The sequence below is a fragment of the Spodoptera frugiperda genome, chromosome 10, assembly GCF_023101765.2.
Source record: "Spodoptera frugiperda isolate SF20-4 chromosome 10, AGI-APGP_CSIRO_Sfru_2.0, whole genome shotgun sequence".
NCBI classification, from domain to species: Eukaryota; Metazoa; Arthropoda; class Insecta; order Lepidoptera; family Noctuidae; genus Spodoptera; species Spodoptera frugiperda.
In genome coordinates this window covers 11127413-11150302 of record NC_064221.1, presented here as the reverse complement: position 1 = coordinate 11150302, position 22890 = coordinate 11127413, and the positions used below count along the sequence as shown (strand labels likewise).

The 22890-nt window shown below is 42.5% G+C and overlaps 1 protein-coding gene across 1 annotated transcript; it reads right to left on the bottom strand.

The window, feature by feature from the left end:
- Positions 1–19656: 19656 nt before the first annotated feature.
- Positions 19657–22265, bottom strand: LOC126911098 (uncharacterized). Its single transcript, XM_050696182.1, has 2 exons — positions 22232–22265; positions 19657–20771 (listed from the first exon to the last, which is right to left on the bottom strand). Exons 1-2 carry the CDS (start codon positions 22263–22265, stop codon positions 19657–19659), a joined length of 1149 nt encoding a protein of 382 aa, XP_050552139.1.
- Positions 22266–22890: the final 625 nt, after the last annotated feature.

Genomic DNA, 22890 nt, shown 5'->3' with positions numbered 1-22890 from the left:
AAAAATTCTCGATAAAATATTGTCTTGTTTGCCAACCCAATTTGTCTCGCTACCGTACCGCACATTACGTATAATATGGCTACACGTCAAACTATACAAAACCAGTTTATCATACTCTCGCTTTGTATGATCCTTTCATACATTCGACGGTCAGCTTGTACTGGTTTTTTGTAGCTGTATATAACAATCTCGTTTAATTTATTTGTTTAATTTGTTTTACTTGTGTGGCTCTTATTTACCTTTTATTGTCTTTTTAGAGGTTTATCTTTGTTTTATTTCGGTTCCAAGGTAGTTTGGACTCAGGTCGGTACAAAGTTAGTAATTAACGTAGACTGGTAGATAGACGCTACGTCGTTTGAAACGCAACTAACCTAAGCAACGTCACACCTTTTATCCCCGAAGGGGTAGACAGAGGTGCACATTTTATCACGTAATGCCGCTATACAATGTACACTTTTCACCATTTGTGTTATAAGTCCCATGTAATAGGGGGTGAGCCTATTGACATATACTGGGCATAATTCCAGACTCCGTGCTACCACTGAGAAATTTTCGAAAAATCAAAAAAGCCCTAGTAATACTTTGCCCGACCCGGAAATCGAACTATTCGACCAACGAAGCAGTTACCAACGAGACCAATGAATGAGGTAGCACTTTGAAACGCTAACAAAGTATATGGCTGCTTTACTTTCGTTTAAGAAAATTATAGTGGTTCGGAAAGCTTCACTAATCCTTACTTGCCTATCTCTTACAGTATTTACTTGTAACCGTTATTAGCATTATGTACAGTATTGTAAGATAGCAATTCAAATTCCTGTGCTGAACAATTTGTGCTGCAATAAAATGTAAGGAATTGTCACCGCGGAGGTGCCATTAGCGAGCAGGTCACTGCTGTACTGTGTCGTTTTACATAAGTACTAAATGAGAATTTTAAAGTTGTACTTGATTTTTGTGCTGTAGGAAACATACAGACGATAAGACCTCAAAACGTTTTGATAATTATTGAGAACTTAAATTAATAGTTGTTTTTTTAATTTAAATTAAAGCTTCATACATGCTGCATACATGCATGGCATAGATAACATAATTGGAATGTCCTAGGTGCCTACTGTATGTTGACAACTTTTTAAGCGACTTCATTAAAAAGGAGGTTCTCAGTTTGACCTGTATGAATGTGGGCTATTTTCTCGCGTTAACTGATATAATTTTGATGGGGTTTTAAGGATAATACCTACCTTAAAAAAATTGAAACGGTACAGAAAAGAGAAAGTGGTTCCCTTTAAAAAAAAAGAAGTTATTGGTGAATTATTTTTCTTAATTAAGCAATAACTTTATTACAACAACCTACACAAATACTGAAGTAAATTAAACTTGCATTGTACACGATTCTTCGTGTCGACTACACTCATAATACTCCAACAGCAATGAATATGTATATCTTTATGAAAACACTCTGTCTCGTGTAACAGATTGCCCTGTAACGAGCGCTCGACTTCACAATGTTAATATTATTTTACTTAATATTTGTTTGTTTGTGCCACTCGCGGTTATTTTATTTCATCCCTGTGTAAGTCAATTAAGCACTGCCGTTCCGACGGGAATTGTGCCTGCTATGATAGTAGTCTCAAATGTACGGGAGAGTTATTATTATAATATTTGTGAATGCATACTACTGTATGATTTTTCTGTTGAAAGAGTCGTGTAATTCGTAAGTACGTACTAATTTAAGGTCAAAACACACTTAACGAGCACGGCACCGCTAGTTGCCAGCGTGCTTACGGCGCGTCGCCCGCGAGGTGCAAGCTCGATGCGATGCTGTTTCACTTGCACCTAGCGAGCGGCTCACCATCGCCCTGCGAGCTGTAAGCACGTGGCCGGCGCGGTGCCTCAACTACAACTCAAGATGCTCTCACGCGATAGTAACAAATTCAAATGGTTCACCCTAGACACATTAAAAAAAAGAATACTTCACATATGATTAACTATGTTATAAGTCAAGGCTTCTAGGTTCGAGTCATCTTAGATAAGTCGAGAAAAAAAAATATTCGTCAACAAAAAGAATATCAGACATTTTTTTTTTGGTAATTCTTGTACTCTGTAAAAGGAAGGAAAGTGACGAGGAAAACCAAACGCCTCCCATCCCATTACCCACCCATTCCCACTACAAAGCAGGTAAAACAATTATTAAATGTTTTGGAAACAAGTTACCTTTGTAAGTTGAAGGGCAGGCGATCTCAATGTAAAGGAGAATAAACGGGTAAGTTTACTTATCGCTTTAAGTAAAAGAAAGTAATCCAAGTATTGGTTCTGGAGTTTTTCAATCAGGTGAGAGAATTACTTACACAATAACCCTATTTTGCAAGTAATTCCCTTAAGAAAGTTTTCATCTATACATATAATAAAATCGTAGAAAAGTGCTGTCTGTACATTGAAAATAAAAATAAAAAAAATAGCAGGGGTTATTGTTATGTCGATGTCGAACCCAAAAATGTAATTAACTTTTTTTTTGTCTGTTTGTCTGTTTGTCTGTTTGTCTGTTTGTCTGTTTGTCTGTTTGTCTGTTTGTCTGTTCGTCTGTGCGCGCTAATCTCAGAAACGGCTGATCCGAGTTGGATGCGGTTTTCACGAATATATTGTGGGATGCTTAAATTTACATTTAGTGTTTGTTTCATGTCAATCGGTTCATAAATAAAAAAGTTATGTCAAATTAAAGAATCACGTCGAACATTCTATGATTATACCAATAATCTCCGCAACTATTTGACGGATTTGGTTGAAATTTGGTACAGATATAGTTTAGAACCTTAGAAAGGACATAGATATATTTTTATTTCAAAAAGCAAAAAGTAAAATAAAAATAAAAGTAAAATAAAAATAAAATAAAAATAAAAATAAAAAAAAAAAATAAAATAAAAAAAAATAAAAATAAAATAAAAATAAAATAAAATAAAATAAAATAAAATAAAATAAAATAAAATAAAATAAAATAAAAATAAAATAAAATAAAAATAAAACAAAAATAAAATAAAAATAAAAATAAAAATGAAATAAAAATAAAATAAAAATAAAAAAAATAAAAACAAAATAAAAACAAAATGAAAATAAAATAAAAATAAAATAAAGTAAAAATAAAAATAAAATAAAAATAAAATAAAAATAAAATAAAAATAAAATAAAAATAAAATAAAAATAAAATAAAAATAAAATAAAAATAAAATAAAAATAAAATAAAAATAAAATAAAAATAAAATAAAAATAAAATAAAAATAAAATAAAATAAAAATAAAAAAAAAATAAAATAAAAATAAAATAAAAATAAAATAAAAATAAAATAAAAATAAAATAAAAATAAAATAAAATAAAAATAAAATAAAAATAAAAATAAAAATAAAAATAAAAATAAAAATAAAATAAAAATAAAATAAAATAAAAATAAAATAAAAATAAAATAAAAATAAAATAAAAATAAAATAAAATAAAAATAAAATAAAAATAAAATAAAATAAAAATAAAATAAAAATAAAAATAAAATAAAAATAAAATAAAAATAAAATAAAAATAAAATAAAAATAAAATAAAAATAAAATAAAAATAAAATAAAAATAAAATAAAAATAAAAATAAAATAAAAATAAAAAAAAAATTAAATAAAAAATAAATAAAAAATAAATTTATTCCGGACATACAGCGCCATCTATTGTTCAATTTCGTACTTATAGTACGGAATTGAACAATGTCGGGCTGTTCCTATACTCCGTAGATAGATGGCGTTGATCGCGCAATGGTGTAATTACAATTGTTCAGTTCATGTTATTGTTTTAATTCATTGGAAATTTGTTTTTACAAAATAGTAAAAAGCAATGAAAAATATAACATAATACAACTTTTAGTACAAAGAAAACGCTCTAACGGAGTATAGATAATTCTATGTCGATCGTTACACGACTTCGGTTCATGTTATTGTTTTAATTCATCGAAAAAAGTTAACAAATAGTAAAAAGGTATGAAAAAAATTATATCAATATAATTAAACTTTTAGTACAAAGAAAATGCCCGAACGGAGTATAAATAAATAATCCAAGTTGTCTTTATCCTCGATAGATGGCGTTGGGATCGAAATAGATAGCGCTATGGTTTCGTTACATTCATTTGGTTGGGTATCGGCCGAGCGCTTCGGTACTATTGTAGAAAATGTGTATTATCAGTCGTATGATTATTTGTCTGTAGTGGTCCTGCTGTTTCGTATATTCTAAATTGGTTTCGTTGTATTTGTCAATTAATAAGTTTATTTGTTGGGTTTTCCTGGTTTTCTGGTTAAACTTTTTAACGTAGGTTTAGTTTGATATCGATTATTAGTAGTTACTGTAGTTAGTTTTTTTAATAAAATTGTAAGTCTAATTTATAAATTAATTAGATTAGATTTAAGTCGTTTCTTTTAAATTATTTAGTTTAAGCTTGGTTATTATAGCATAAAGGATAGGTTCTAATATAATTTCTTTTTTAATTGTTATAAATTCGTAATTCGTAGCTTTCTTTAGTTTTAAGTTAGTTTTCATCTTAAGTTCGGAAAGATTATAATATTTCTTTAGTTAAAGTCCGTTTTTAAACTATTTTTTCAATGCCCTAAGTGAGTATACATCTATTAAAATCAAACGCAGAGCTCATTATGTTGATTTTTGAAGAGTTCCCTGGAATATCTTCCACATCTCATTTTTGAAAAGATCCCGCGAGATCGGGAACTCATCATCATCATCATCAGCCTATAGCTATGGGAACTATGTGGTTAAAACCAAAAATTTGCCGGAAGTCACTATTCCACGCGAACGAAGTCGCGGGCAAAAGCTAGTGAACAATAAAATTCGTGCGTCTATAACTAGCGACTGACCAATGCCACGCCTTTTATTCCCGAAGGGGTAGGCAGAGGTGTACATTATGGCATAGTTGTGGCATTACGGTATTGGCGACTGACCACCAAAGATCAAAAAAGAAGAAGCTTGAGAGCAAAGAAGTGTGATATTATTCTTATGTACATTTGTACTTATCAACGAGATGCTAGAAAATGGTTGCGGCTTTCTATGTTAAAGACGGTCTCCCATCCATAAAATGTCCTTAGAAACTATGATGTAATGTACCACAGCAAGTTGGCCATCAGACCATCATAGATGGAGCCCAGTAGAGCTGATGCCTAATCCGGAGCTATAAACTACCTACCGGGTATACCGCGACTCTGGCTCAAAAAGCAGGAGTAGGGGTGATTTTTAGTTAGTAAGAGTCTGACACTCCCTCTCGTCTCGCCCGTCGTCTCGCTTTAAGGGGGAAAATCATCATTTTTCCCCCTTAAAAAAGACCACAGCAGATTAAGTTAAACAGTCAATTTCTCTGTACTCAAGCAATTACAAGCAACACAGAATATCTATAGTCTCATTTGACCTTTTAAAATAAAACAAAAGAAATTCCTGAGATACATTTAGCTTCAATCAATAATCGATCAATCTACTTACAACATAAAATGTATTTTTCATTGACAGAGTGATTGATTGATCAGAGCCACTGGCTCCATTGTATGGGTTTCCAGCAAATTGACGAATTAATTGGCGCAGTGCACAGAGGGTGAGCTTGATTCTCGGGGGAGGAAAAATAACGTGTTTTGATTGGAATATTTTAATTGTGAAAACTGTTTCATTTGACAATATTAGAAGTAACAGGTACTAAATGTGTGTGGTTGAAAGAACCTAATTGGTTATAAAAATCTTTGTATAAACTTACGTCAGCGTTTCTTTGACCTGGAGTTGCGGACTGCCTAGCTAGCGGGTTACCGCGACACCGGCTTGAAAAGCAGGAGTAGGAACGGGTAGTTTTTAGTCAGTAAGAGTCTGATACTCCCTCTCGCCTCACACAAGGCAGGAAAGTTGTTGGATGATTTTCCCCCTCAGAAAAGCGTCTCAATGACCAAGATTTTGAGTTCCTATCGTTGATAAGTTAACGAGTTTGACTATTCTTAATGATGATTTATTTCCAGTGAAAGCTTGCGACTTTTTAAATTGAATATCTGAGGAATATTTTTGGTCTTGAAATGCGAAATAATCTACGAAGCAACTTTAGTGCTGAGCACGGAATCTTGATTTGGGTCCCAAGGCGACGTAATATTTAGTTTTTCAATTTAATTTTTTTTGCTAAAGGTTTGCCGAGTAGTTCGCAAAAGTTTCACCTTTAGTTTAATTAAATTGATATTTGTTTTGTAAGTTATTAAGCTAAGTAGCATTATTAATATTTAGGCTCACCCCCTATTACATGGGACTTATAACACAAATGGTGAAAAGTGGGTGTACATTGTACAGCGGCATTACGTGCCGTAATTTGTACCTCTGCCTACCCCTTCGGGGATAAAAGGCATGACGTTGCTGACGTTGCTTTTTTTATTAATTTATTAGTGCACTCATGTCTGTCTGTTGTTGGGAAAATCAAAGTCTAATTCAGGTTATTTATTTTAATTAATCCACATACACTTTTCAAAACAATTTAATGAAACACTGCATTTAACAATCTGTTAGAAAAAAAAACAGTAGATAGGGATACTTTGAAACGTAACAAAATTTTCTATAATACTATACTCCGATTCTCCCGCACGTGTGTGGGGCACAACTAAATATCTCATATTCCTTTGAGCACAGCAACAATTCGGAACAAGCAATATGTAACAGTTTCCATACAGAGGGCCCTCGGCACAAGTTCCTCAACTTTTCTCATTTACTTTGTCTAACAACTCTTTTGTTATTTGCCTACTTATTTTATTTTCTGCTGCATATTAAAATAGTAACAATGTACTGAGATTGTATGAAATAAATATAAATCTTTTATTTCCACACAAAGATAATTGGCACCACTATCCAGTAATACATTTCTGAAAAATACATTTTCGCTTGCAATCCTATCTTATTGCAGTTCCAACTATTAATCATGTTATATTGTTTCATTGCTTTTCGCTAACTAGATCAACAAATTGTTCCAGTGTGGCGACTTGTTTTGTAAAAGTATTGTTGCTGACTGGTCTAAATGGAAATAAAGTAGGTGAACGTAAATGGTTTTTGTAAATTGAGTGGGGCAAATCAGTACGTACAAGTGAAAAAGAATACTATTCCATTTACAAAAATACAAAATTCACGTATCTAGCTAACTAAGGTTCAAGTAATTTTTCCATGGGATTTTACCCGATAGTTTACCCTTTACACATAGTTAGAGGCAATCCAATTTGCTGCTCTATTCGCACACCGTAAAAATAAAACAAACATACGTTACGCCACTACGATTGATGACGCATCGCCGCATCTCGCCAAAAAACGCGACCCATTTGCAGGCGGCTAATGGACAACCGGCGTAAGGCACGATGAACTCTGTGACGTCACATTGTCGAGACGTAGCACCATTGTAAAAACATTACGTCACCAAAGATGGCAGCCAGATGTGGAAGTTAGGAAACTCTTTATTTGTATACTTTTTGAGAAGTGAGAAAGTTATTCTTCGGTAGCAATAGGCTAATGGTTAAAGTGCTGTGAAGTTTCGGGGGAAACTTGGTAACGTCAGCTATTGTTGTATCTGTTTATTCTTTTGTTGCTTCCCTTATGTGTATGCAATACTAACTTTTATTCACATGTACTTATGTGATATTTTTGTTTATCGCACATATTATAATGTATGTTTAAACATAGACCCTGATAATTTATACGCGATTAAATGCACGCACGACTAAAAATAAATATGTATGAAGTTTATTTTCTTTTCACGCAGTTTTAATTACAGACCTGTCTAAAGATATCGTGCACATTTATTTTATTCATACGCTTACTTAACATAACACAATAATTACCAACAACCAACTGACATAAATATGAAATCTATGGGATAAAAATATCCACATAATAAGGTTGATGACAATTTTTTATTTTAATGTCCGTCTTGTAGATTATTTTAAAACATTACACGTATTTTTTATTTTGAAATAAATACTTTTGACGATATATTGATTTGAAATATCGTGTGACGTCACTTCTAAGTACGTTTTATACATAAAAATGACGTATGTACATATGTGCTCCTTCCTCTTTTGATTCGTTTTATCTAAGTATTGTCATCTTATATGACAAAATAAAAAATACGTGTCTAATATTTATTCATTACCTAACTAATGGACTAAATAGACTTTTAATTTTTATACCCCGTCATCATCCCTATTCTTGTTCGCACTTCAGTAGGTATTGGTTGCATAGCTTGCCTTCTGACGTCATAACCCAGTGTGTCACTTGGTGCCGTGACGTGATACCTAATGGACTAGACTTGTAGTCAAAGCGGCCGTGATTAAACAGACAATACGTCCATAGTGCGGGCGTCGGGCGTCGCGTCCCGAGCGATTGCGTCATTTTAATAGAGCCCCGGCTTTTTGTGGCCACCACTGCGCGCTGAAATGATTTATAGTGGCATTGTTTTAATGTGGACGTCTCTACTGCTGCGTCACTCTACTCCAGGGAATGTATTGTGTAGTGGAAAGTTTTTATCTAGAGTAAAAAGATTTTGTAACACTGTGCTTTGTAGCACGAAGTTAGTTATACATGTTATGGCGGGTTTAGGTAAAAATTAGTTATGTTAAACAAAAATAAATTATGAAATAAGATTCCCGTGGTGACTAGTAGAGCGTTAATTTCTATTAATCAAAATCGTAGCTATAAATATTGAACAAGATCACCTTTTTTAAGGGGGTAAAATCATCCAGTGACTTCTTTGGCGCTTTGGTCGAGGTCAAAGGGTGTAAGACTTTTACTGACTAAAAACCACCCCGTTCCAACTCCTGCTTTTCAAGCTGGAGCCTCGGTAAACCCGCTAGGTAGTCCACAGCTCAACAAGATCACTTAGATTTAGTAATAATCACTTCAAGTTACGATATTTGGGTACACACAACTTCACGCCTTTTATCCCCGAAGGAGGTGCACATTACGACACATAATTTGGGTACATACTACAAGTAACTTTTGTATTAGAAAAATCCTCAGTCACTCATTAACGCCACTCAGTATGGCAGCTGGCTCGACTGGCAGAAACCCACCGGCTACATAATTATGATAAATTTTTGCAGATTTTTTATGTCCTTCCTTGTTTCAACTTCGGAAGTTATCACTGAAGTATGGAGTAAAGTTGAGTCATTATTTTTACTTTTTTTGTGAAATGTAATAAAATGATAATAAAGGACATTGTTTGAGATGTACTCGCCAAGATAATGTGCTGTAAAGTTTAGTTCAAGGCTCACTGTGCGGCTGACAAGATAACAAGACTCGCTCTTTGTAATATCACTGTAGAATACAAATGCAATTATGTTGTTATAAAAACTTAATATAAAATATCTGTACAAGCGAACTTTTTTATGGTATAAGTCGGTAAACAAGCAGATGGATCACCTGATGGTAAACAATCGCCGCCGCCCATGGACACCCGAAACACCAGAGGCGTTAGAAGGACGTTGCCGACCTTTTGGGAACGGGGATAATTGGGTCTCCGGTAACCTCACATACACAACGAAACACAACGCAAGCGTTGTTTCACGTCGGTTTTCTGCTCGGCCGTGGTATCACTCCGGTCGTGCCGGCCCATTAGTGCCGACTTTAATTTAAAACAGTAAACGATAAAGTTTCTTGATACCTCCTCTCCAAACAAATAGCTACGCTGAGCGACCAGCTAGCGAGCTAGTTTCACTAACGAACTGACCGACAATTCTATTTTGACGATCCAAAAGTTGAACAGTCCTTTGAAGCCACTCGCGAGAAGAGATGAAATTTATTATTCTTCACTGCGAAACCATACTTACAACTCTTATACCGACTACAAGTTTAATGGTGCAAATAATTACTAAGCCTACATACATTCTCAGAGGTGCTAAGACTAGTCCTAGCACCTCTGAATTCGTTCCTAGGAACGTAAATATAATGAGTCTAAAAGAACTCACGTGTATGTACAGTATACGAAGAGATTCCTGTAGGTAAATCTGTGTGTGTACACAGATTTACCTACATCGTTCATGTTGACTGTGATTACTATGTGATTGTATTACTCTCATCCCGAGTAAATAATATTAAGTGTGTGCGTGAGATATTCATGATAAATTATTTGTGTAGGGAGTTTTGTGTGTGATAAATTAAGTGGTCGTTGGCGTCGAACAATGGGTCTGAGAGTCTAGTTCCTGGTTTGGGTAATTTATTATTTGTATATATAAAACTCTTCCGTTAATGATTGACTGACTGACAGACAACGCACAGCTAAAACTACAGAACATAGGAAGCTGAAACTTGGCATGTATGTTCCTTAAGGAGTGTAAGGGAGCACTGAAGATATAGAATTGGAACTTGAAACGGGATATTTCTGGAGTAAATGCGGGTGGATGTTTATCGGAAACTCATAGAAATAGAAAAACATGGTAAATATCCCGTTTCAAGTTCCAATTCTAGTGTTAGTGACCATGTCAGTTTAAAAACTTATAGCACTAAAGATATGCCTAAATTTCCACAGGAATGGGAGTAAAGTGGCTGGCAGTATCTAGTTGAGTATATTTTCGATTTTTTCCGAATATATTTCAACATCATGTTCATAGAGCATGTATGATAAATCTAAACAACAATCTGCATTTAAATTGATATTCTTAATTAAAGTGTGTACTAACTCTGCTACAGAGATTCTATACTCTATACTAAATAATTTCTTAACAAACTCCAACCTTGTGATGTAGATTTATGAATACAAAGTGGTTCGGTTCCCGGTTGGCACTCAACTCTCGGCTCTCGTCCTCAATACCTGCTTAACACCTTTTCAATATTAAATACAGCCATCATCACACGGAGCGAAACATTGTGAATAATGTATTAATCAGTCATGATAAAGGATTGATGGGTAAAGATAATGAAGTGAAATGAAAAGTAATGAAATGAAATCAACTTTATTATTTATTTGTAAATAGGTTACAAAAGAGCATTTACACGTCAAAACGGTAAAATAAATCTAAATGAGGTTTGATTGCCGGGTCGAGCAAAATGTTATAGGAGTTTTTTCGGTTTATTGTGGTTAATGTCTGCATTTGCTTCAGCATTAACAGCCGTTATGATGGTGATATTTTTATTTATAGCTTAAAGGATTTTTGTAGGCTGTTAGAAGTTCCAATCTAATATTTGTCCGTATATAACATATGCGTGACAAATATTTCTTTAGTGCTTAATTAAGTCCCTCATATAACTGACTGATGAAAGTACTTACATTTTCACGGCATTAAATCCATTCACGTTAACTATAAAACGATTTATTCAAACTGTGACAAGTTATTCATTTGTTTATGTTCAGTAGAAAATGGTGGATATAAAGAAAAAGCTAGCTAAGTGTGCTTTTCCACCAGAAATGTGCTATGTAGCTATGCTACGAAGATGTAATAACTAAGCTGTGAAACTATGTGACCGTTTCCACCTATACTAATCTATGTAGCTACGACGAAGATGCGCAGCTCGAGTATGAGATGTATCGATAGTAGGGAAACCATCCATAGCACGCATCTTTCCATAATTTTTATAATTATGGAAACATAGCTTAGGTAAGTCTGTTTCCACCAGTACTAACCTATATGTACAAATGAATATGATTGGTAGAAAAAGTCCCCTAATGCTTGTGATATTTATGTGAAGACCACTGTCTGACCGTGACCTTTGGACGGAGGACGCGAATGCAGTACAGTGGAAAAAATCATTATGTACCACTTACTATACTCGTAGAAGGTAGGTTCTACCGTAGCTGGAGTTATCAAGTGTACATAAATATAAACTTGCAAAAGAGCATCACATTATAATATGATGTTTTCAAGGTGCTACAAATTAGTACGCCATACTAAACAAAAAGTATTTAAAATAGCAACATCGTAATTTTTCATCAGTCGTAAGTTTATTGTCATTAAGTTAAATTTAAATTTTTATCGAAATAAATAAAAAAACAAACTTTATATTATTGTGCTACAATATGCCTACAGAAAAAATCAAGCCTAGCAAAACATTATCATCCAATAATATTTTTCCACAGCGCTACCTGAAAGACTGTTCTCGGTAGAAACTAAAAATCCTTGAGTTTAGTTTTCCAAAGTTATCAAAAAGCGAGTGGAATTCGGAATCAGTCGGTCCTTTGTTTGCGGCCACACAGACCGACTGATAGTTTCCTTTGACAATCACTGAGCTGAGCAAACACTTCGCTAATACAAAAGAAACTTGTGACTTTTTGCTTTCTTTTCGTTTTTAGAGTTCCGTAAACTAAAACGGGACCCTGTTACTAACACTCCACTGTCCGGTCGCCTATGTCTTCTCCATATGATTCTACATTTTGGAACCTAGCTTCTCTAATGTTCCGGAGCTGCGGACAACGTAAAAGGTTACCGGGGCTCCGGCTCACAGCAGGAGAAGGAACGGGGTGGTTTTTAGTCAGTAAGAGTCTGACACTCCCTCCCGCCGAGAAGTCATAGGATGATTTTGCCCCCTCAAAAAAAAAACTTCTCTGACATACAGCCTAATACATCGCTTGTAACTAGTAAAATTTAATACTTTTTTCAAAATGTATGAATTTTGCATGAGAACGCTACTTATGACGTCATCATTTTTGCGTCAAATAGCATACTCATTTCTCAACAATTTGCAGCGTTGGCAATGCACCAGTGACTCCTCTGATGTCCATGGGCGGCGCTGATCGCTTACCATCAGATGATCCGTCTGCTCGTTTACCCTCTATACCCAAAAAAAAACCTTTCATGCTCCATATCCATCTTTATCTCAAAAGGCATTCAGATCTTTTCACAAGAATCTAGGTAATACATAGTACCAGAGAGTGAGGTAACAGTCACATTAATCATATTCCAGCCGCGACTAGTGGTCGGCTGGCGAAGTTTTTCAATTTACCTGTTTACCGAGCGAGCCCACGTAATGTCAGCCGTGTTATATCGCTCCCTAAATGTCAGACTACTGATCAAACGAATTTGTTTATGTTAGAACAAAATAAAGATTTATACAGATCTTTATTTATAACGAGCAGACGGATCACCTGATGGCAAGCAATTTGGTATACAAACAGGATATGAGTTGACTTGGGTGATAGGATAGGATTTTTATTCCACGGAAACGCTACTGATAGAAGCTAGTTTGAAATATATAATAAAGTATGCGAATGCTAAAATATTTCCATTGGTTTATTTATTAGGTAAAATGGTTTAAAATCAAAGTGACCCTGGCATGTCTGCAGCAGTCTTGACAGACAGACAGGTTAAGGAGGTAAACGTTGACGTAAACACACACTAACAGACTAAAAGTAGCGTGTTGTTTGCTTCTGATGGAAATGTTGTAAATAAAACTCCTTCATAATACCTACTAATAAATATTTAGTATGTAATAAACGTAACTACTACAGGTAAATGTAATAGTCCGAATATGGAGTCTTAGGAGTAATGAAATCATTTTCTTTGAGGGCCAAAAATCATTCAATGTCTTCTCTTGAGCGAGGCGAGAGGGAGTGTCAGACTCTTACTGACTAAAAACCACCCCGTTCCTACTCCTGCTTTGAGCTGGAGCCCCGGTAACCCGCTAGGTAGTCCACAGCTCCGGTAATGGGTAACAATAGCTATTTTTGTAACTACAGCATTCAAAAAATCGCGAACCGGATCTCACTTGATCGGCAGTGTCCAATCAGACAGTCTTAATTGGCAATATTACACCTACATTATACAATGTAACTTTAACACACTAATTAACTACACAAGCGCATTGCAGTCAAGAGGGTAAAATGTAGCAGAGGTAAGGGTAACGCAACGAATCCTTGACCTCTCAACTGCAAAGTAAGTTGAGCGCTTACGAGTGGCGTGTTAGAGAACAGCTGACTACTGACAGCTGACATCTGACACCTGACAGATGACGGATCATCTTACAATGTCAACTGTCAGATGTCATCACTTCGCTAGGTAGAGGCATGCGACGGAAACTGGAGTAGGAATTTTCCAATATTTAAATGAATTCGTATTGTGTTATTAGATAGGATTCGGTGGTATGATGAGGTATCGAATGATATTTTGAAATTTGTTTGTAGGCGATGATATTTACAACCATATGTTGTCAACCTTATGTGGCTAGCTTTTAGAGTATAGTTAGACATGTATCGTTTGAAATCCTCAGTGTTAGTAGACAAAATTAATAAAATTATGATTATTGTCTTGCTATGTAACATAAAGCGTGATGTTTTCTGAAAGATATTGAATAAAACGAATCATGATGACTTAAAAGTATGCTTAAGAACAACAAGAATAAACATGAACATTTAATAAATAACCAATAAGAAACCTACAAAAATAACCTCAACCGCGACATCACACACAACTCCATATACATATATATCATAGCTAGTTTACATAATACGTGGAATTTGGACAATTTAACCGATACATTGAAAGCGATTCGATTTCCCTCGGGACCGAGTGCGGCAGTACTTCGTGGAATACAGATGTACCGAGTACTCAGGGACCCCTGTAGATATACATACATAGATGAACGAGGAGGTTCTCTGGTTACTATTTTGTTAAAGGATTTTGTCTAGAGGATAGACTATTGGATAGACCTTGTTGGATCATTGGTCATAGATACGAGTGCTGAGCAAAAGGTTCTGTGTCCGAAAATTTGGCACTGCTGGTATTATCAAGATTGAAAATTGAGAATTTTCATTAATACAGTCCATTGGCAGAATGTCTAGTTACACTACACAACAATAAAAAAAAAACATTGCTCTACTCTACGAACAGATCATACACCCAGATCCGAAACAACAATTTGTGGATTGCACAAAGAGTAGCGTCGTATGGGGATCGAATCCGCTACATGTTGGTAGCTAGTTGCCCAGCCACCGCGCCAACCGTGCATTCAATTCTTTGTGTTATACACAAACTGTGGCTTGGATAATGTGAATACGAAATTGTGTGTTTGCAAATGAGAACGTTTCAAATGATCATTATTACATAGGACTCTTAAATTAACTAGCTAAAACTGTCACATAAAATAATGATATTATTATGTGCACCTCTACCTACCTCCTTTCAAGGAACAAAATATATCTTGGACAGTTCTGTTGTGAAGGCCAAACGTCAAATTATCCTTTACCCCTTTTTTTTTTTTTTTTTTTAGGGTGGAAAATCATCCAATGACTTCTCCCGCCTTGGGCGAGGCGAGAGGGAGTGTCAGACTCTTACTGACTAAAAACCACCCCGTTCCTATTCCTGCCCGTCGAGCCGGAGCCCCGGTAAACCCGCTAGGTAGTCCGCAGCTCCGGATTAGGCATCAGCCCTACTGGGCCCCATCTGTGGTGGTCTGATGGCTCTTTGAGGCGCGCGCAGAACGCGACGCGCCGCACGCACGGGTCTGGTTCTGGTCGGGCGGCGAGCTACCCTTGCTCACCGTCCGCAGACCCGCACTTACGGTGGCCGGAGATCGTCGCGCGATCCCCGACGCCCGGAGTGTCTCTCGCGACGGCTGGGGCGTGAGGAAGTTCGTTCCCTCACGCGCCCCGCCTCCTCCTTAGCTAGCATGACTGCTTCGCAGAAGGAGGAGACGGCATCCCAGTCCCCCTCGCTCCGCACCATGGCTTGTATCAGTGCCGGACGCGAGAGGGCGCCGTCGCCGACCACATCCCTGAGGACACGGCGGTGCTCAGCCCACGCAGGGCAGACCGCAAGCGTATGTTCCACCGTGTCCTCCGGGCGGTCTTCGCAGTGATGACACCCGGGCGTTTCCTCCCGCCCAATCAGAAACAGGAACCTACCGAAGCTTCCATGTCCGGTAAGCACCTGCGTCAGGCGGTAGGTGAGGACGCCGTGGCGCCTCTCTAGCCACTCCTCAAAGAGGGGACTTACCGCTGCAATGACAGCGAGCCCAGCCCTTGGTTGCGACAGTCGCTGCTGCCATTCCGCCATGAGATCGCGCCGGAGCTCATCCCGCCACGCATTAATCTGGCGCGGCAGTGGAGTTTCGCCCCGGCGACGCGCGTCGGCGCGCAAACTAAAGACGCGCGCGAGCACCTTCGCCTCCAAATCCCACGGCGGGAGTCCGGCAAGGAGGTTGGCCGCCTCTCCGGAGATCGTGCGATATCCGCGGATCACTCGAATGGCCATGACCCTCTGGGACGTGAGCAGCGCCCGAGCTGGCCGCCGCATCAGGTTCGGCGCCCACACAGGGGCTCCGTAGAGGGCCATGGACCGCACGATCCCCGCGTACAACCTCCGGCAGGAGGCATTTGGCCCCCGAGGTTGGGCAGGAGCCGCTTAAGCGCAGCCCCCGTCCGTTCCAACTTAGGAGCCAAACGTCGGAAATGCTCCACGAAGTTCCATCGACTGTCGAGGACGAGTCCTAGGTACTTCATCGTCGTCTCGACGCCGATGGTAACCCCTCCTGCCGTTATTTGGGACCCATCCGGAGGTGGCGCGTTTCCGCGGCCATGAAAACACATGGCCTCGGACTTGTGGAGCGCCACCTCGAGTCCCAATTGCCGGATCCTTGCAACGACCGTCGCAACCGCTCTCGCCATTAAATTGGCCGCCGCCTGGTGCGACCTCCCGTGCGCTAGCACCAGCGTATCGTCGGCGTAGCAGACTACGCTGACACCGTTCGGGAGGTCGGTGCGCAGCACCCAGTCGTAACCGATGTTCCACAGGAGCGGCCCCAAAACCGAACCCTGTGGAACACCGCGCGACATCTCTCGCCGATTCCACTCACCTTGGTGACCGGGGTAGGTGACGAACCTATCCGTCAGGTAGGCCTCGATAACACGACGGAGATAGGTAGGCACCCGGTGGTACCGGAGTGCCTCCAGTATGCAGCTCCAGGGTAGGGAATTGAAAGCGTTGGCGATGTCCAGAGACACCGCCACAACGACCCCACCCCTGGACACTGCATTCCCCGTCGTGAGGTCTCTTACGCGCATGATGGCGTCCACCGTGGAGCGCCCTCTGCGGAAGCCGAACTGTCCATCCGCGAGGTCCGGCCCAAATCCAGACAGGTGCGCGACGAGGCGGTTTGAAATGATCCTTTCGAAGACTTTTCCCACCTCGTCGAGCAGCACAATGGGCCGGTATGCGGACGGAGAGTCCGCAGGGCGCCCCGGCTTCTTCACGAGGACCAGTTTTCCCGTCTTCCACTGAAGTGGGAACTGGCCCCTCTCCAAGCATGCGCTGTAGAGACCTAATAATCGAGGCCCGAGAGCCTCTGAGGCCAGGACCCACGCCTTGCCATGCAGGCCATCGGGTCCTGGGGCGGTATTCTTGGCGCCCATCCGGCGCACCGCCGCTCTCATTTCTGCCTCGGTCACCTCCGGAACGATGTCGTCGTCGTCGTCGCTGTGGCCCGCATTGGGCACCGCAGGGGGCGGAGTCATGGATGGAGGGGTGAAGCCCCTCCATAGTCGGGGGAACAAGGCGCCGACCACCTCTTCCACGATTTCTGGCCGGAGACTCTGAGTCAGCGGGGGAGCCCAGGTGCGGAGCTTATCGCGCACCATCCGATAGGGGCGCCCCCATGGATCTCTGTTCAGAGTCTCCAGCATCTCCCGGCGGGCTTCCTCTTTAGCCCGCCAAATCTCCGCTTTTAGGGCGGCCTTTGCCGCCTTGTACCCCTCGTACAACTCCGCCTCTCTTACCTCCGCGTCTGGAGCGCGGATACGGAGCCTGCGGTGCCTGGTGTACCGGCGTCGCGCAGTAACGCACGTACTGCGTAGAGCAGCCAACTCTTGCGACCACCAGTACACCTGGCGCTTGCGCTGACCTGGCCGGACCCGGGGCATCGCCACGTCACATATTTTGGACATGGCGTCCTGGAGCCATCTTGCTTCCTCATCGATGTCGGCAGGCCTGTCTGGTGGTATCACCCAGGCCTGCACGATTGCGGCTTCCAGGAAAAGCTCCCGGTCCAGCTGTCTTAGCGCCCAACGCGGGCCACATGGGGCCTGTCTGACTGGCGGGTCCGCGGACTCGGCGGAGACGTTGAACCGGATGTACCGGTGGTCAGAAAACGTCTCCACCTCCTCCATAACGCGCCAGTCAACAACACGCGGTGACAGAGCGGGGCTGGCGAACGAGATGTCCACCACCGACTCACCCTGCATCCGCACACACGTGGGGACAGAACCCCGGTTCAGGACGACTAGGCCTGTCTCCAGAGCCCAGTCTTCCACCATCCTACCCCGAACGTCGGTCAACCGGGAACCCCAAGCCAAGTTCTTGGCATTGAAGTCCCCGAGGACAAGCACGGGGAGGGAACGGAACCCGACGACGACGTCAACCAACTCCCTCAGGGAGTTGTGGAACTCGACGAGAGTTCGGTTCGGAGAGAAATACACGCCCACCACAGCGATCTCTCCGAACCGTGCTGCGACACAACCCCGGCCTCTCTGAGCGCTCTCGAGAGTCGGGGTACCGGCGGCGGCCGACGAGATGATGGTCACCGAGCCGTCCAAGTCCGCAACCCAGTGATCCCTGGGCGGGACGAAATACGGCTCGGAGACCACAGCGACATTTATTGACCACTGCGCCATGCTCTGGAGTAGAAGGTCCTGAGCGGCGGCGCAGTGGTTGATATTCGCCTGGAGGAGGCGGAATGGAGTCATTACTGACAATCCATCACGACCTCCTCCCTGGCGGCATTACGGCTGGCGGTGGCCGCGGCGGCGGTAGCAGTGGCGACTGCGGCGGCGGCGGTGGCGGAGACGACGGGGGCGGCGGAGGGCCTACCCTTACCCCTGGGTTTGGTAGGCGGGGAGCAGGCCTTGCTCCCGACCCGGTGATTGGCCGGCTTGCCGGCCGCTGCACATGCGTCGCAGTGCAGCGGGGCGGTGCACGTACCGGCCTTGTGACCGGGCTGACCGCAGCGGAAGCAGCGGTCGCTGCGGTCAACCTCCGAGGTGCATTTAACGCTCACGTGGTGGCCCACGTGGCAGCGGTAGCACCTCAGAGGCCGGGCCTCGAGCAGCTTGACCTGCGCCGAGACCCACCCCACCAGGAGCCTTCTGCCCTCCTTAATCTTTTTGGCCGCTGTCACGGGGCAGCTTACCACCACCGTGCGCAGCCCCGAGTTGTCCGGACGGATGGTGCCTGCCTTGACCTGGTCAACAGGGCACCCTCCCGTCCTGGCGACAGCGGCCACCACTTCGTGCTCCGTCACGGAGTCGTCCAGGCCCATTATTCGTAGGTCAAGGCACTTGATGGGCCTGGACACGCGAGCCTCTTCCGCACCAAGACACGCCCTAATCCTTTCGGCTAGGGCGTCGGCGGATGAACCGCTGGCCGCGCCGGGGACCTCAAGTAGACGGGCTCCAGTTGCCGTCACCTTCATTGAGAACCCGTCAGGGGCCCCGAACTCCGCGGGAGTCACCGCCCCCTTCAATTTGGCGAGGACGTCGCCATACGTTACGCCCCTTTGGACCGCATCGGGCTGTAGCGTAATAACTACAGCCGCGGTCTTAGGGGCGAGAAGCAAGGCCGCAGCGCGCTTCTCCTTGCGCTGCTGCTGCCGCCGCTGCCGCTGCGCCTTCTTGCGGCGCTTCCTCGCCTCTTTGGCGGCTCTCCTTGCCTCGCCAACTACTTGCCAGTCACCACTTGCCGGCAGGGTGGGCTCGCCTGTGACTGGGGCAGCTTGCTGAGCCGCTGCGCCCTCCTCCCTCTTTTGCGTCCAGTAGACGCATTTACCGCCTGCCCGCCAGCCGGAGCCTGCACCACTGGGGGAGCTGGGGCTCTTGTTGGAGGAGCCGCTCGTGGCCTTGCCACCGGTTGAGTACTGCGGCCAGTCCGACTAGAGGAGGTCGATGGCCTGGCCGCAACAGCCGCGTATGACCTCGAGGTTGCTGAGCTCGAGGCCGTTAGCGGGGGACGAAGGAGTTTGCTTTCCAGCACATTAAAACGTTGCTGGAAAGCAGCCATCTCCCTGCGCAGTAGCTCCACCAAATCAGGCTCCGCCGGAGGTTGAGGTTGACGTCCTCGGCAAACGGCAAGCTCAGCCTTAGTGGCCCGGAGCTCGGCCTCCAGCGCCGCATTGGAGGCAGACAAGCGCGTCAGCTCCCGCCGCATTTCGGCCAGCTCCCGGTGCACTTTTCCCGCCGAGGGAACCCTACATATGTCAAAGGCCGCCGCCATAATTTCGGCCTCCACCGACTTCAGCTGAGCGGCTCCGGCGGGCTGGGACTTCTTCCCTGCTATCTGGCGGAGCCCCTCCCTGACAGCTTGCCGAAGGGTCTCGGAGCCACGCTCACCTTTCAAGCCCTCGGCGTCCACAACCTCCATCACGGAGGAGTCCGAGTGGACGGCACTAATCAGGGCGTCACCCTCTGCGGCAGGATGCTCAGCTGGCTTGGGCCGGGCAGAAACTGCCAACCTCTTGCCCTTCCCCCTGCCTCCACCCCGCGCGGCCGTGGGGATTTTAGGGGGGGCCGGGGCCTCCTGCGCGTTGGAGGACGAGGACAATCCCCGACCCTCCTCCGTCCTGGGGCGCTTGAAAGCCGCCCTTGTCTGTCGTTGTGAGCTCACGCTCGCAGCAAACACTGATGAGGAGTCGGACTCCGAGTCCGACGCCTTCCAGCTTGGGACCCGTGTGTGGGACTTGCTGGACGAATCCAGCGCCTCCCCACGGGTGTCAGAGCCATTAAGGCTCTCTGCCACAACAACTGCAGGCGAGCTTAGCTCACCTGCCCTCTCCTCCTCTGGTTGTTTTTTTGAATTTATTTTTTTTCCCATACAGTTCCCACGAGTATGGGGGAAATATTCAGTCCACCCAGGCAGTGCCCCCTGTACCTGGGTAAGTGTATATTTGTATCCCAACTAGAGGGTCCACCGGTCCCCTAGCTGGAGGTGCGCTCGAGACTGACACTACTCCTCAGCCACGCATACCCTCGCCGCGCACCAGAACTTGGTATTGGAGGAATTTTTTATAGAGGTTAACTTCCTCGCGGTCCGGGCGATCAAGCCAAGACCCTCGTCCCGTTCAGAGTCATAAAACATGACCATGACCTCTTCCCGGATTACGATATCAACGGTTGCAATCGAGGACAACTTGTGCCCCGATGCTGCTCGTTGGCAGGGTGAGTGCACAACGAGCACCGTCCTTGCCTCTCCGCCACGCTCTCTGCTAAGTCAGAGAGACGAGCGGAAAGACGCTCCCTCGGAGGCGCAGGCCATGTGTCAGCACAAAGCCTGCCGCCTTTGGAACCCATCTCGGGTCCTTCCGCTCCGTCCAGAAGTTCGCTACAGGCAATAGCCACTCCAACCCTATCACCCCCGTTAGGGGGACTATTACCTGTACCCAGGGTGCACCGCGGGGAGGTCTTCTGGCACCGCACCCCATCCTTTACCCCCAACAACAGAATCAGACGAGAAGCCACCTTTACATTATTTCATAATTTCAATAAACAAGAGAAAAAGCAATAAACAATTGAACAGCAACTCCATTTTGTTTTTTACTACAAAGTAGGGCTGGTAAACAGTGGTGTTATTGTTTTGTTTGAAAAAGTAATACTAAGTTAATGATCAGGTGTTGTGGGCGGCCCTCAGCCTCAGGTAGCTTGCGAAGAGTTCTACGTGTGGGCGTATGTAGGGGGGATATAAATACCACTTCAAGTTATTTTCTGAAGTATTGCGTAAGGTTAAACATGGTTATTGTTTTAATTTGATATTATGTAAATTTTTGTTGTACTTTGAATATAAGATCTCTATTAGATACAACAACAAACATAATAGTTTTAAAGTAAATTTGTAGTGAACTATGTGGGATTAAGAAAATTGGGAAAGGGGGCAATTGGGCCTTCGGTAACTACGAACTACTACACTCACACTACGAAACACAACGCAAGCGTAGTTTCACACCGTTTTTCCGTGAGGCCGTGGTCGTGTGACTGGCCCAATCGTGCCGAAGCATGGCTCTCCCACACTTAATCTGTTTTTCTTAACTATTCTCAGTATTAGGATGTACCTAGGTCTAAAATTACATACATCTATATCTACTTACACTTCACAAAGTCCACGTTTAATAAATACCTACGTAGTAAATATATAATAAATGATTAACGTAATGTAACTAGATAATTGACTGACTACATGATTGGTCGTAAACTATTTAGGTCCTAGATAACACACCAAACAGTGTTGTTTAATTTGTCACACCTACCAGTTAAAGATGAAGCCATTACATATAACCTCATGTTTGTTAAAGCATACAAACTAAGGTGGCCATGTTCCTTGTAACACGATCACGGTGTATCCCCCAGGGGGGTGCCAGAGGTACACATTGTATGTGGTTTAATTTGAACATAGTGTGAACACAAAAGTCTTCGGTATAATTATGGTACGGTAGATGTAATGGTCTTTTTATATACATACATAACCTTACACCTGTCTTCCATGGTGGTAGGCAATGGATCGCGAATTGCCACGAATCTTTCACACCTCCTTTACTTCTTCAACAGTCATCAGTATTTTCATGCATGCTCGTCGGTTAAGGGTTCTTTTACTTTGGTCCTTATTTAATCGCCATATAAATATATTGTCAATCTGGTCTCTATAATATAGAGACCGGACATATTATGTCCGTCTAGGTCATTTAAGGGACTGTGCGACAGTAATTTTTTACTAGTCAGGCATCGAAATAAGACTTTATTATACTTTGATATAACAATCCACAATTATAATATTTTAATGGTTTTAGTTCGTGTTAAAATTAAATGAATAAGGGTGCTCTTCCACCAGAGATGTGCTATGCTACGTTACTGTGTATGCGCTTGACTTCCACCAACCAAATTCATTGGTACACATAGCTTATCACTGGTG

Coding starts and splice junctions, on each gene's coding strand:
- LOC126911098 (XM_050696182.1), bottom strand. CDS start 22,265: ATGAGGTTATATGTAATGGCTTCATCTTTAACTG. Junction 20,772..22,231: donor AATGGCTTCATCTTTAACTG/GTAGGTGTGACA, acceptor AAAAACAACCAG/AGGAGGAGAGGGCAGGTGAG.